Below are 14,783 nucleotides of genomic sequence, written 5' to 3'. Positions count from 1 at the left end.
TTGCTCAAGGCCGCGTCGCTGCTTAGTAGCCCAGGAGAGGGGAAGTTCTGAGCTTGCTATTCTGTAGTTCATTTCCTTGACGCGTTTACGTTTGGGTGCGTGTGTGCTGGATGGGAGTAGAGAGGTTATACAGGAAGCTTCTTACTGAGGGGGTCTGGGTCAGAACTGACCTTTGCCTAAGTTAAGCTAAATAAAGGCTTTGTGTGAGTCCATGATGTGCAGCAGGAAAGGAGTAGTGATTTTGGTAGAAACTCTTCTTGGCCTTAGTGAGACACTGGCACAGAAGAGCCGAGTTTCCTTTACCAAGGAGGTTTCCGTTTTATCTGGAGACATTTTCCATGAAAAGCAGAATTGACTAGCGAACCTCTTTTTTTTTCGGGGGGCAGGGTACAGTATCTGCTTAGACTCATGCACTGGATTAAGTAGCATTTTTATAACACTTGGGCAGATGATTGGGGGGTAAGGGTGGGGAAAGGATGGGGTAAGCTCTTCTTTTGTTTTATGGCTCGTCATTCCTGTTCTTACCCCAGCTCTGGATCACATCCATCTACCTTCTGCTCTCATCCTTATGATGTGCTGCTAGAAGAGTGTTGGAGGAAGTCACAGGACTTGCCATGATGGGCCTTATGATCCATTTATGCCAGCCCTGCTGGGCCCTCCCTGGTGCAGGCCAGTACTTTGGCTCTTTTTTGATTCACTCATCTCTCATTTCCCCAGTGTCTGTGCCAAACCTTCTTCTCTCCTGAGGCCTCCTTTGCTGCCTCTCCCACCTCCTGAGAAGAGGCCTTCACCTTCTCAGATAACTGCATAAATTGGAGTGATTCCCGTTGAGCTCTCTTTACCTTCCCCATTCTCCCTTGGAGAGGAAGCAGCGGCCTGTGGCTGCCACTTTGACAAAGCATCCCTGTTCTTTTCATTTGCAGCCTCAACTTGTCTCCTCATTACCACTTAAAATCATGAACATCTCTCCCGTCCCGAAAACAAGCCCCTCTGTCTGTCCTCTTGTATCACATTTCATTACATTCATCTAGCTCAGCTTGTTTAGGCATTGCCAGATTAATGGGCATTGCCTCAATTTCCAGTTTTTTGCTACCATAAAAAGAGCCGATATAAATATTTTTGTTCATGAGGGTCCTTTTCTTTCTTTGATTTCTAGGTCTGCTGTGGACCTAGTAGTGATTTGTTAGGTTTGCTAGAATGCACATTTTAATAGCTTTTGGGTGTAGTTCCAATTTCTTCTCAGAACGATTGGACTAGTTCACAACTCCACCAACAATGCATCAGTGTACCTGCTTTCCTACAGCCCCTCCAGCACTGGTCCTTTTCCTTTTTTTGTCATCTTATCGAATCTGATGGGTGTGAGGTAGTACCCCAGAGTTGTCTTAATTTGCATTTTTCTAATCAATAGTGATTCAGAGCATTTTTTTTCACGTGGCTATTGATAGCTTGGGTTTTTTCCTTTGAAAACTTAGACAGCTTTTTAAAAATGTCATCCTTTTGTATAGGGTTATAAAGTTGTTATTATAAGGTATAGTGAAGTCCATAGTTTGATAGATTTAGAGGTAGAAGGTACCTTAGATTCATCTAGTTGAACCCCTTCATTTTACGGATTAAAAACCCTAGGCTCAGAGGAGTGAGGTGGTTTACTCAGTCACATGGGTGGGATGTCACAGAGTCACAGAATCTTAGAGTTGGCAGGCCCAGCCCATACCTGAACAAAAGCATCTCCACTATGGCATACTCAAGGGCTCCTCCTGTCTGGCCATGAAGACTCCTGGTGAGCCAGAGCCTCAGCCTCCTAAGGCAGCCCATTCTACTGATGAGTGGGAATTGTTTCCTGATGTTCATTGCAAGTTCTCCACTTCGCAACTTTTATCCATTTCTCCTGCTGCCCTTTTTGGTCAGACAGAGCAAGACTAATAATCCTTCTTCCACAACCCTTGGGGACAGCTCCCAGGTCCTCTCTGTGTCTTTCTTCAGGCTAAACAGCCCGGATCCTTCCAGGCATCATGTGACCCAGCCCTCATCTGGATGTCTCTCTTTCCTCCTCTCCACCCTCAGTTCTTCATGTCCTTCCTAAATTGTCTCACCCAGAACTGAATATACATAGTATTGCAAATGTAGAATGCTAGGACTGCAATTCAAACTCCAGTCATCAAACCAGAACATCTGAGTGTGTCAGGGGGTGTTAGAGTCGGTCCAGCCCACACTTGGCCAGCAGTCCTGCTATGCATCAGCTGCATCATCCCACAAGTGGGGTCATTTCTCCTATTGCTTGATGATGCAGTTTGTTGTTTGTGGAGCACTCCAGTTGATGAACAGGGCAGCGAGGGGGTGCCATAGTGCACCAGGCACCAGGCCTGGAATCAGGAAGACTTGTTCTTGAGTTCAAATCCAGCATCAGACACTTACTAGCTATGTGGTCCTGGGCAAGTCACATAACCCTGTTTGCCTCAGTATCTGTAAAATGGGCATGATAATAGTACCTGCCTGCCAGAGTTGTCGTGAGGAGCAAAGGAGACACTAAGCTCTGAGCCTGACTCGTAGTAATCTAAATAAATGTCAGCTCTTATTAAATTATTAGCTGTGGCTGATGGTGAGCTACCTTGTCTTACCATCTTGATGCACGGCTGGGGTGGAGCGAAGGAGTCGGTCGTGATATTTAAGGATGCTGAGGGAAAGGGAAGGTCAATAATTTGAAGGATTGTCCATGTGGAGATTAAAGCTCCTGGTCTAAAGGCAGAGTTTGGGGTGAAGAAGATGGTGAGCCTGGTGCCGACCTCACTGAGAAAAGAGGAAAGATGAGTGGGGGATGGAATTACTACAGCCATCACCCTTGAGATTGGGTAGAAAATTGGTGTAGTGTAGGGGTTCTGAGCAGTGGAGCCAAAAAGAGAGCCCAGAAGTGAGCGTGGGGAACAAGGAGTGTCTAGGGAGGGAGGCGAGAGAAAGTACGGCTGGGTGGTGTGCTGCGTGGGCGGGGGGGGCAGGGTGCAGGTGGTGTGGCCCCAGGGAGGGCTTGTGGATGAAGCTCTGTTGGGAGGAGGAACTTTGAACCTTAGCCTGGGGAGGAGGGAGAGAAGGTCAGTGGACAAGCGCAGTTGCTCAATTCCTGTTTGCAGGAATAGGACCTTTGGGCTGGAACTGAGGGCCAAACCCGAGGAATGGGGAGGTCAACGGGATAAGTAAGGAGATAGGAAGAGTTCACCCAGAGGCAGCTATTAAGTGCCCACCTGGGCCAGGTCCTGGGCCAAGCTGGGCTCCAAACAGCCTGAGGCAGCCCCTGCCCTCAGAGGGAAAAACCCCTCCTGGATCACAAGGCCAGGGCTAGAGTGAACTCCCAGGGTGAGGAGGTCCCTGGCACTTGGTAGAGAAAGGCCTGAGAGTTGGGCCTGGAGAGGGATGGGAGCACTTCCTTGAAAGGTGGCATTTTATGCACCATTTTTAGAGACTTAATAAATAAGAGTTTCACATGTGTAAGGTGGATTGAGTTCCTTACTTAAGATTCCCAGAGTTTGTGTTACTTATTCAGGTTGGGGGGCAAACCATTTAAACCTCTCTGAGCCTCAATTTTCCATCTTCCTCACCGTGTGGCTTTGAGAATCAAGTGAGTATGATGGTTTTGAAAAGCTTAAAAAGCTCTGTGAATGTTAGTTCTCATTACTATTATCCTTTGCTGTTGTTTAATCTTTGTTTTTTCTGTTTTGTGCTATACTTTGTAACCATACTTGGGATTTTCTTGGTTGAGATACTAGAATAGTTTGCCATTTCCTTCTCCAGCTCATTTTACATATGAGGAAACTGAGGCAGAGAGGGTGAAGTGACTTGCTAATAAGTGTCCGAGGCCTGATCTGAAATCAGGAAAGGGAGTGTTCCTGACTTTTGGCCCCAAGCTGTATCCACTGTGCCACCTAGCTGCCTGTTAGCCTTTAGATCTCAGCTTCATCTCTCTCTTTTCTTATTGCCACAAATATTTACTCTGTGTTTCCTACAGTTTTTACCTCAACTATACCCAGCTTAGCACCAGAGCGCCTCCATTTCAAGCTGGAAGGGAGTCGCAGAGCTGAGATTTGAACCCAGGTCCTCAGTCTGCAGAGGCAGCTCTCCTTGCACCATCCTGCCCTCTTCTCTCTCCACCTGACCTCCCTTAATGGGCCAGGCCTTTTCCTGTCCCTGCCCAGCCCCAGATGATCTTTCACCTACTCTCTCATCTTGTCCTACCGGACCCAGCTCTTGGCCTCTCTGTCTTGTCTTGGCCTGGCACGTAGACAGTGAATGCTAAATGAGTGCTTGTTGACTGACTGCCTGCCTCCCCTCAATGGTTGTTGCTCATTGGTTCTAGTCCTATCATCTAGTCCTAGTTTATCTAGTTATCCTACTTATCCTAGTTATCAAGTCCTTCATTTCGGACCCATCTGTAGCCCCTCAGACCAGGAAGCTCAGCAGACTCTGCAGCCTTGGAGAGCCATTGCAACTTCCTTTGAAAATGAGCCAAGCAGCCGCAGCTAGGGTCTTGTACCAGGCACTGAAGCTAGATCAAAATGACTTAGTCTCTCTCTGTCCCTAAGCCCACTGCTCAGCACATAGTAGGTGCTTATCCCCTTCCCTGAAGCAGTTTATACAATAGAGTCAAAAATAAGTTTGATGCCAAGAGGGGGGAGCCAGATGAAATGGCCCAAGAATTTGAGCAGTCAGAGAACATTGTTTTGGGGGACAGAGGGAGGAAGAAACTGGAGGATCCGAGAGAACGTCCTGGAGGAGGGGGCTTGTCCTGAGCATCACCTTGACAGGAAGCATTGGAGAAGCCAGAGAGGGAGCACTGTGGAGGCAGGAGGGGGTGCACAGCAGCAGGAGAGGAAGCACAGAGCCAATGTCAGAAGTGAGAGGGAGCAGAGGAAGCAAGAATCAGGCTGGGATCTGACTGGCTGGAGGCAGGAAGGAGCCTAGTATGAAATAAGACAGACAGATGGCTTATGGGGGGCCCTCTCTCTGGTTGCCTCTGCAGCTACTCCTTTCTTGGGAAAAGCACTCTGTTTTGACCTGTATTCAGTGCCTACTGTATGCTGCAAAGCTCTGGGCTTGAAGCTGCAGTTACTAATCCCCAAACTAAGGAGTCCTTGCCCTCTTGGAGTTTTTGCAGCCTAAGAGAGTGGAGACCCGTAAATAAGTGTTATAAAGTGTATAGAAAATGGGGGTGGGCGGGAGAGAGGGAGGGAGGAAGACCAGAGGAGAGAGAGGTAGAGATGGGGAGGGGGAAATGGGGTGGAGAGAGACAAAGAGAGATGGAGGGAGACAGAGGGATGGAGGGAGAGACAGATGAGGGGGGTAGAGATAGAGGAGAGAGAGATAGAGATAGGCAGGGAGATTGGGTAGAGAGAAAGAGAGATGGAGAGAGACAGATGAGGGAGGGAGAGAAGAGAAAAGAGGAGAGAGAGAATGGGGAGATATAGAGAAGAGAGAGAGATGGGTGGGGAGGTGGGGGAGAGACAGAGGGAGGGAGGGAGAGACAGATGAGGGGGGGAGAGAAAAGAGAGGAAAGAGAGAGAGAAAGGGGGAGAGAGAGGGGCCAAGTCAGTGTTGAGGAGATGGGAAAAACCTTTTCTGGGAGGGATCCTGTGAGCCAGGCTTGCTTGTAGGTCACATGTGGAGGAGACTCTTCTGTGTTATATTCTTAGAGAGATTTAAAACCCTGCCCATTAAAACTTAGTAACATTTTAAAGACTGGTAGCTTGAGCGTTTGCAAAGCAATTGGTTACCGATGTGGCTGGCTCAGCCTGTGACGACCAAGAAAAGCGAGGCTATGGTTTTTTGTTTGGTTTTGCATCTGCAGGATTTCAGAGAGGAGAGTTATGGATAAGTAAACTTATTTGCTCATAGAATACACATAGAACCAATATTTTCTGTGTCAAAATATTTTTCCAACTAAAAATCTGAAAGTTCTTAAAGCTGCCATCTGGAAGGAATATAATGTCCCCTTGGTGACTTTCCTGTGGATTGGAAAAGTTAGGAAAACGATTGCAAATGAACAAAAACAGTTTTTTAGGGAAAAAAATGTCTGAAGTCATGGTGAAATATCTTGTTGCTAAACAAAGGGTGTTATATCTTAAACCGAAGTCATTCTCCTGTGTCTATTTCTGTCTTCTCTTACTTTCTCAGGGAGATTGATTAGGGTTCAGATAGGAGGGAAATCCAGTGATTTCCGAAGTGACGTTATTACCGTCTTATTTCTAGAGTAACTCCCGAATGTAGGTTTTATTCTCAGTAGCACTAATTTTATTAAAAATCTTGTGAAGTTTGTGCTAAGTCTGATTGAACTCACGTTACTGATCTGCCTGTGCTGGTATTTCAGAAGTTCTGTATTCACTTTCCAAAGAATACAAGATTGAAAATGAATTCGTATTTAATAGGACTGTGTCCCCCATATGAAAGGCTAACTTTTATATAGGCTCTCAAGTTTCTTTCAGGTGCTTTATATTCATTATTATATCTTTTGTTGCTGCCAGAGAATGCTTAGGCTGGGCCTGGTTTCAGGTCAGATACTTATGGCTGTATGACCTTGGCTAAGTCACTTTACCCTTCTTGGCCTCAGTTTTCCCAACTGTAAAATAGTAATAATCCAGTGATTTCCGAAGTGACATTAGTAATCTCAGCTGCATCCTAGGATTGTGAGGATCAGATGAGATAATAACTGTAAAGGGCTTATCACTGTGTCTGGCACACATTAGGTGCCATATAAACTAGTAACTAAGTGCTTGTCACCCTGGCAGTTGTAGGCCTTGATGTAGTGGAGGCTTGTGGTGGATTAGACAAGGGCTGGATTTGGGTTCTGGACAGGGCCCCTGACAGTCAGGCCTCTTGGCTTGGGGCAGTGTGGCACTGAAGAAAGAGTCAGAGGGCCCTAGGTCAAGTCTCATCACTTCTTATCTGTTTGACCTTTGGCAAGTTACGCAAAGTCTCTGGACTAGTTTCCTCATTTACAGAATGATGGGGCTGCATTACTGACTTTCAGCATCCCTTCCTGTTGTAAACATAAGGTTATAGCCTTTTCATCCATGGCCTCATCTCCTTCCAGTTAGTCAGCTGGCACTTATTAAACACCTCCTGTGTGCTAAGCAGTGGGGCATTCAGAAAGTCCAATAAAAGTCCCTCTTGTCAAGGGGCTCCCAGTGTAATGGGGGAAGTGGCATGCAGACAGCCATGTGCCAAGAAGATGTACACAGGCTACACTGGAAATCATCAGCGGGGTAACCAACCTATGAGTGTTAAGGGGGTGCAGAAAGGGGGTTCAGTATCTGGAACTTGAAGGGAGCCATGGAAGCTTGGAGGCCGAGACAAGGAAGGCCAGTATTCTGGGCACGGGCAGCAGTCAGTGAGGATGCATGGATTTGGGGGACAGTGTTCTGTGTGGGGACCAGCAGGAAGGCCACTGGGGTTGGAACTTGTGAGGTGCATGCAGACTGGAAAGGAAGGAATGGAAGGTGAGAAAGGGCCTTAAAAGGAAACAGGCATTGGGACGAATTGAATAAGAGTATGTGTGACATGGTCAGATTGACCCTTGAGTGGAGGATGGCCTGCAGTGGAAGGGCCTTGAATTCAGCAGGGAGAGCAGCTAGTGAGTGGGTGCACTAAGCCAGGTGTAAAGTGGTGGCAGCCCAGGAGAGATGTGTACAAACAACAGGAGGGGAAAGGTGATAAGGAGTCTGGGAGGATACCCAGCTTGTGAGCCAGGTGGCTGAGAGGATGGCGGTGCCTTCCACAGTACTAAGAAAGTGAGGAGGAGGGAAGCATTTGGGGAGAAAGCTCGTGGCTTCCCTTTGGGGCACTTGGAGTTTAGATGTCTGTGGAACATCCCTTTCAGGATGTCCATAAGAGATGAGGGCGGAAGGTAGGGCTCTATACCTTGATCTGAGAATCAGTAGCATAGGGGTGGTAATTCAGGCTCTGGGAGCGATGCAGTATAGAGGGAGAAGAGAAAAGAGCCCAGGAAAGAACTGTGGGGGATACCCACGGTTAGTGGGCTTGACCTGGGTGAAAATCCAACAAGGACACTGGAGGAAAGCTCAGACGGGGAGAAGGAGAAGCAGGAGAAAAGTGTCATGAAAACCTAGAGAGAGGCAATTATCCAAGAGAAGAGAGTGATTGTGTCAAGAAGGAAGAGGATTAGGAAAAGTCCATTCGACTTGGTGATTAAGAGATCACTGGTAACTTTGGAGAGACCAGTTTCAGTGGAATGAGGAGGTTGGAAGCCAAACTGCAGAGAGTGAAAGTGGAGTTATTGTAGATGGCTTTCTCCAGGACTTTAGCTGCAAGAGGCAGGAGAGAGAGAGAGGGCAGTGAGTATTGGACATGCATGGATCAAATGAGGGGTTTTTTAAGCATGAGGGCAACGTAGGGATGTTGGTAGGTAGTAAAGAAGCAGCCTGCAGACAGGGAGAGGCTGAAGAGAGTGAGAGTCTGTTAGAGAAGAGGCAATGGGATGGATCAGTAGTGCATATAGAGGGGCTGGCCTGGGCCTGAGAAGGGCCACCTCCTCATGTGAGATGGGGATGAAGGAGGAGCCAGTTGGGGAAGATGGAGGAGTGATGAGGGGAGCTGAGGACAGTGGGGAGAAGGGGAGGGGAGCTCTTGGTGGAGGGTTTCCATTTTTTTTTTTAGGAATATAAGAGCCCAGATTCGAAACACCGAGAGAGAGAGAGAGAGAGAGAGAGAGAGAGAGAGAGAGAGAGAGAGAGAGAGAGAGAGAGAGACAGAGAGAGAGAGAGAGAGAGAATGAGACAGCGTGTGTGTGTTTTGGGGGGGGGGTCATTGTTGAGGGATGAAAAGTTTTTCCAAAGCTATTGTGGTGAGAGGGATATTGAGTCCACTAGGAAGGTCTTCAAACATTGACTTGTCACAATGAAGGCCCAGTTGAGATTGTGTCTGAAATGATTTCTATAGCCTGTGTTTATAGTGGACCCAGTCATCTCGGGGCAACATCCAGGAAACCAAAGGTACCTTGGAGGCTACTGAGCGCAAAACTCTTTCATTTTATAGATGTAAGGACGAGAACTAAAAAGATGCATCATGTGACCCAGGTCACACAGGCAGGAGATAATTGGAAACAAGGTTGGAGTACAGCAGCCTCAGTGCAGAGGTGCTGGCTCTGTGCTTACCTCCCTAAAAGGCTTTTTAAAGGTCAGAATGATCAGATATGAGGGATGGGCCTTCTTTCTAGATGCTGGGAGCCTGGAGGGCCCCATGCTCTGAGGGCAAAATGTGTTGGGAATAATGAAAGCTTTTTCACCTTCTTTAAGCAGCCTTATCCTATCCCTTCTACTCAGAAAGGAGCCTGGAAAGCACACCTGTTTCTCTTTAGTTTCTATACCTGTATTTGGCCCTAAGGTTTACATGCAGTCATGCCGTTACGTCATTCATGTTTTGCATTTTGTTTCATTTCAGGCCAGCCTTTCCATATGGGGATGGGGAAGCCTTGGCGTTGTGCTTTTCCTTGTAACGTTTGGACCCTTTGCTATCTTTTACTTTGCATTTTACGTCCTCTGCTTTGTGGGCGGGTAAGTACACGTGTCTGCATTTTATCATTCTCATTAAGAGTGTAGTTCATCCTTCATAATTGACACTGAGAAATGATCATTTGTAATGTTTTGGTTGAAAAAAAGACACTTTCCCAGAGCATAGAAGGGACAATGAAGGTGTCAATGGTTAGAGCAGAGATCAGAGGATGTTAGAGCTGCCAGGGCTGCTTGAGCCTCTGTTGCTGACGGAAACTGAGTCATGTTCCCCTTCCGTCTGGGAACTGATTCTGCCAGTTTTTGAAGGCTTAAGAATTTGCATTAATAACAACAATCACTGTGTTATTTTGGAGTCAAATTGGTTTATTTTTGTAACGGTATTTTTTTGTCTTGAAATGATAATAATATTTATAGAACACTTTAAGGTTTGTGGAGCACTTTCCAAATACCTTGCTTTATTCTCAGAAGAGTTTTGGAAAGAAACTGAGGTAGAGTGGTTGGATGGCTTGCCCAGGGTCACTCCATGGCCAGTTGGTAGCTCAGGATTCGAAGTCTGGCCTTCCTAATTGCTGAGCCTGCACTCACTCTATTCCTTGAGCCACCCAGCTGCTCAGTTACTCAGTCTGATGATGTTAAAGTCAGTGGGAGTTACATTGGATGGGTTGTCTGGGTTTATCTCACCTGTGTTATTTCACCTTGGGCTAGTCTCTTAACCTTTTGGGGCCTCAGTTTCCCTGGCTTTTCGGTAAGGGAGCTACTTACCTTTTACATGCTCCTGTCCTCTTCAAAGAGTCTGATGCCCTGTCTTTGGCCTTCCTTTTTCACTCCTCTTAGGAGCAAAGATTTCCTCATTGGGGTAGGTGGGTGGGTCTGAATTCCATTGATGTGGATTCCAGTGCACTCCATTATTTGGTGAGAGGCTCTTTGTGAAATGCATGGCCTGGAAATCCCCAAAGAAGCACCTGATGATCTCAGAGAAGTGACTAGCCTGAGCTGAGCCCTGAGCTGGGCTTGTTCTGGGGTGTTCAGTCTCAGAGTTGGGCCTTTCCAGGAAGCCTGTCTACCAGGACTTGGACCCTCTTGGCTAAGCCTTCCAAAACCCGCAGGGAGGTCGACAGCTAACTTTTTTTAGTGCTTGTTCTTATGTTGCCTGGAAAAGTAAATCTGAAAACACCTGCTTTTGTGACTGTCAGGGGATGCATTAAAGGGGATTCCTTGTCCAGTGTGGATGAATCCAGATTTTATTATTCTGTGATAAGGGCTCTTGGCATTTCCATTACGAACAATAAGAAAGTTAGAGTTCAGATTACAGATGGGGTGGTGGACTTGGGAGGCCAGAGAACCTTGGTTTGAAACCTTGGCAAGTCACTTAGCCTCTTGGAGGGAGCCTTGTTCTTCATTTTAAAATGGGAATAATGCCTGTAGCTGCTTCCCTGGACTGTCCTGAGGCTCTGAGGAGCTTGTGAGTGTAAGTCAGCACTTGGCAAATCTCCAAGGGCCATTTTAGATGTCTTTGGTTGTTTTTAGGAAAGAGAGCACCTTGTGTTGCCTCCTAAGCCCACCTTAGGAGAGGGAAGAAAATGTCTTGTTCTGCACTGGACAGCTCCAGCCTTGCAGGTGTCCAAGTTGGCACCCTCTACCATTGCATTCACGTATAAAGCCCTGTGGTTGTGATGAGGTGACCCAGAAATCTCTTCATCTGAACGACACCCTCTGGAGTGGCCTGGATGACGATGGGCTCTCTAGCAATGGTGGGCCATCGCCTGCCTGTGGCTTGTTGTGACATCTCATGGGGCCTGGGTTCAGGTGTCTATGGGTTTTCTATAATTGCTTGGTTTTCTGTGCCCCAGGATAACTGTGTGCATTGTGTCATCTGTCAGGTATTTTAAAATTGTGTCCTTTGAATCTCACATTTGTCGATTGATATTATCAAACCAAAAATACAAGTCTAAATTCTGAGAGAGATGGATGGATTTTTCTTTTGGAAACAAGAGTATTTAAATTTCTCCTGTTTGCTGTTTATAAAAACACCAGTGTCACTGGCTTGCCTACCCACCCCGGCCCATCTGTATTCAAAGTGAATTGCTTTTCTCTTGGTATAAAGGAGACTCTTGGAAAGAAATCCTGTTTTCTTTTGCTAGGTGCCCTCAGTGCCATTTAGAGGTTATGGTGTCTAGCATTGCCTGACTTCTGTTGTGTTCTCAGGCAACATATTTGCCCTGTAGTTTCACTGTTCTCAGAACAACTTAAATGTCAATGCACACAACTTAATTAGGTTCTTTTTAAGATCACTGTGTTCCCAAGATTTCCCCAGCTAGAGGTGTGTTGAATTGTTTTTAGACGGATGATGCTTACTTAATTCAAGTTATATTAATGTGTGAATCTACACATTAATATACTTCCCTAACCAGGTCAAACTAAAATACACAACCATTTTCCAATCATCCAAGTTAGTAAAGTCAGGGATAAATAACATGGAGAGATGAATCCACAGATAATCTCCAAATCTAATTTTAGGTGTTGACCCAGTGGCCTCAACCCCCAAACCTTGGTGCAGATGCGACTTTGAAAAGTAAACCAAGATGGGTTTAAGAACCTGCCCCCCAAAACAACAACAACAACCAAAGAAAAACCCAGAAAGACTGATTATCTTTGAATAATCAAAGCTGACCATATTCAGATGGCAGGAGGGTGACTCCTTCCTTCCCTGTTCCCTTTTTCCTTAGCCTCAGGGCTCTGGAAGACTTAGAATTCCTTTCTCTCTCCCTCTGAACAGTGAATAGCCCTCTTTAAGAAGTGAGTCAAGGGATGGCCCCTTGGGATCATCTCCAGTCATCCTGATGAATGTCTGGTCACTGGACCCAGATGGCTCTGGAGGAGAAAGTGAGGCTGGTGACCTTGCACAGCCCTCCCTCCCTCAGATCAAAGTCAACTGCAAGTCATGTCATCATTTCCTTGATGCCATGGTCCTCTTCGAAAACAAAGGACAAACACAACAACAACAACCTCTGAACAATCCTGTGTTTATACATCTTCCTAAGTACAAAGGAGAGCCAGGATTGAAAATAACTTGTGTGTGTGTGTGTGTGTGTGTTTGCTGTAGTTAATGGAGGTTGAGTGAATAGAAGTGAGAATGATTTAAATTACTATAGTTTTTTGTAGGACTAGTCCTACCTCTTTTCTTAATACTATTAAGAAAATATTAATTAACAGAGGCAGGTGGTGGCACAGTGATTAGAACACTGACCTGGAGTCAGAAAGACCTGATGTCAGATCTGTCCTCTGTCACTCACCAGCTGTGTGCGACTCTGAACCAAATTACTGAACGTCTGCTTGCCTTAGTTTCCTCATCTGAAAAGTGGGGATAGTAACAGTGCCTCCTTTGCAGGGTTTTTATGAGATGGCACGGTGCCTGGCACGTGGTAAATTGCTACTGGGTTAGCAAACTGAACCGAAGGGACAGCAGGCACTTGGGGGGGCTTGGCCCATAGCTGGCATTTAATTGATTAACTGATGATTACTTGTGCAAAGAACAGTGACTTGAGTAGGCTTTCTTTAAATATTGCTTCCATTTTTCATGGAATCCTGGATTTAAAGATAGACCTCACAGGGCATCTGGTTCATCCTCCTCATATTACATTTTGATGAAACTGAGTTCTTGGGGGAAGGGATCTGGGACTGACCTGGCCAAGGTATCACAGGGGGATTGCAGAGCACTTTCCAGTCTTGTTCCCTTTTGATGTTGCTTTGGTACATTTTAGAAAATGTCTACAATTTGACAGAAATGCTATTAATAAAATGTGGACTCAGAAAATGACACATTTGTATTTGAATCATCCTTCCCCAGGGAGGAGTTGCATTCATGTAAACATGGGACTTTCCTCTGATGTGCCCTGTGTACTGGGAGGGGTAATGGCTCTTATCCCCATTTTAAGAACCAGGGAGTGTAAATTGAGGTCAAGGAGTCAGGGCTCTTCTTTTGCATATTTATTAGGATATTTTAAGATACAGTTTCATTAAGTACCTAAAATTTAAGCCTTTGGAAATTACTCATTGGCGTGAACTGCACAGTAACATAAATCAAAGGATCTCTCTTTCTTATTCACTATTTACAAAGAGAGAAATCATTAACTGTTAAGGGTGTGACCATGAAGTAGTTTGCAAATATTAGCTATGGTAATAAATCTCATCATATCCCAAGTGTGACTTAGCATTGTTTTTATTTTTATTTTATTTTGAATTTAAACACCAAAAAAAGAAGAACATTTTCACATCCATATCATGAGTCTCCATTTCATATTACTTTGCTTTTTTAAAAAAGGTATATAGTATATTTCACACAGTGCTTTCAAAATAGTCCACTTGTCTGTGCTTCCTCCTGTTCTGGTCACTTAAAAATGTTTTTGTGGACCAAACAAGAGATAGAAAGCATTATGAGATGTAAAATGGGTAATTTTGATTATATTAAATTAAAAAAAAATTTGCCACATTATAAGGAAAGCAGAAAGTTGGGGGAAATTTTCATATAGCAAGTGTCTGATAAAGGCCTCATTTCTCAAATGCATAGAGAATTGAAGTCAAATTTATAAGAATACAAGTCATTTCCCAATTGATAAATGGTGAAAGAATGTGAATAGGCAGTTTTCAGATGAAGAAATCCAAGCTATCTATACTCATGTGAAAAAAATGTTCTAAATCACTATTGATTAGAGAAATGCAAATTAAAAAAACTCAGGTACCACCTCACACTTATCAGATTGGCTCATATGACAGAAAAGCAAAATGATAAATGTTGGAGGGGATGTGGGAAAATTGGAATAGTAATAGACTGTTTTGGGCAGCTAGGTGGTGGATTGGATAGAATGCCAGGCTTGTAGCGAGGAGGACCTGAGTCCAAATCCAGCCTCAGACACTTGATAGCTATATGACCCTGGGCGAGTCACTTCCTTGTTTGCCTCAGTTTCCTAATCTGGGAAATGATCTGGAAAAGGAAATGGCAAACCACTCCAGTGTCCCTGCCAAGGAAATGCCAAATGGGGTCACGAAGAGTCAGACCCAACTGAAAAATGACTCAACAACAACAGATGCAGTGCCAGTGGAGTGGTGAACTGACTCAGCCATTCTGGAGAACAATTTGGAGCTGTGGCCAGATGGCTACAAAACTGTGCATACCCTTTAATCCAGCAATACCACTAGTTAACAAAAAAGGAAAAAGGACCTATTTGTACAAAAACATTTATAGCAGCTCTTTGTAGTCACAAAGAATTGGAAACT

The 14,783-nt window shown here is 45.3% G+C and overlaps 1 protein-coding gene across 2 annotated transcripts in view; it reads left to right on the top strand.

Moving 5' to 3' along the window:
* SNX13 (sorting nexin 13) overlaps positions 1–14,783 on the top strand; it is a 130,008-nt gene that overhangs the window by 24,321 nt on the left and 90,904 nt on the right. For both annotated transcript variants that reach the window (XM_036759186.1, XM_036759185.1), the window contains exon 2: positions 9,439–9,551. In XM_036759186.1, coding sequence (XP_036615081.1) covers positions 9,439–9,551 — 113 coding nt within the window. The remainder of the gene's footprint in view (positions 1–9,438; positions 9,552–14,783) is intronic.

Source organism: Trichosurus vulpecula, chromosome 5, assembly GCF_011100635.1.
Source record: "Trichosurus vulpecula isolate mTriVul1 chromosome 5, mTriVul1.pri, whole genome shotgun sequence".
NCBI lineage: Eukaryota > Metazoa > Chordata > Mammalia > Diprotodontia > Phalangeridae > Trichosurus > Trichosurus vulpecula.
This window is presented reverse-complemented; position numbering and strand designations above follow the sequence as displayed.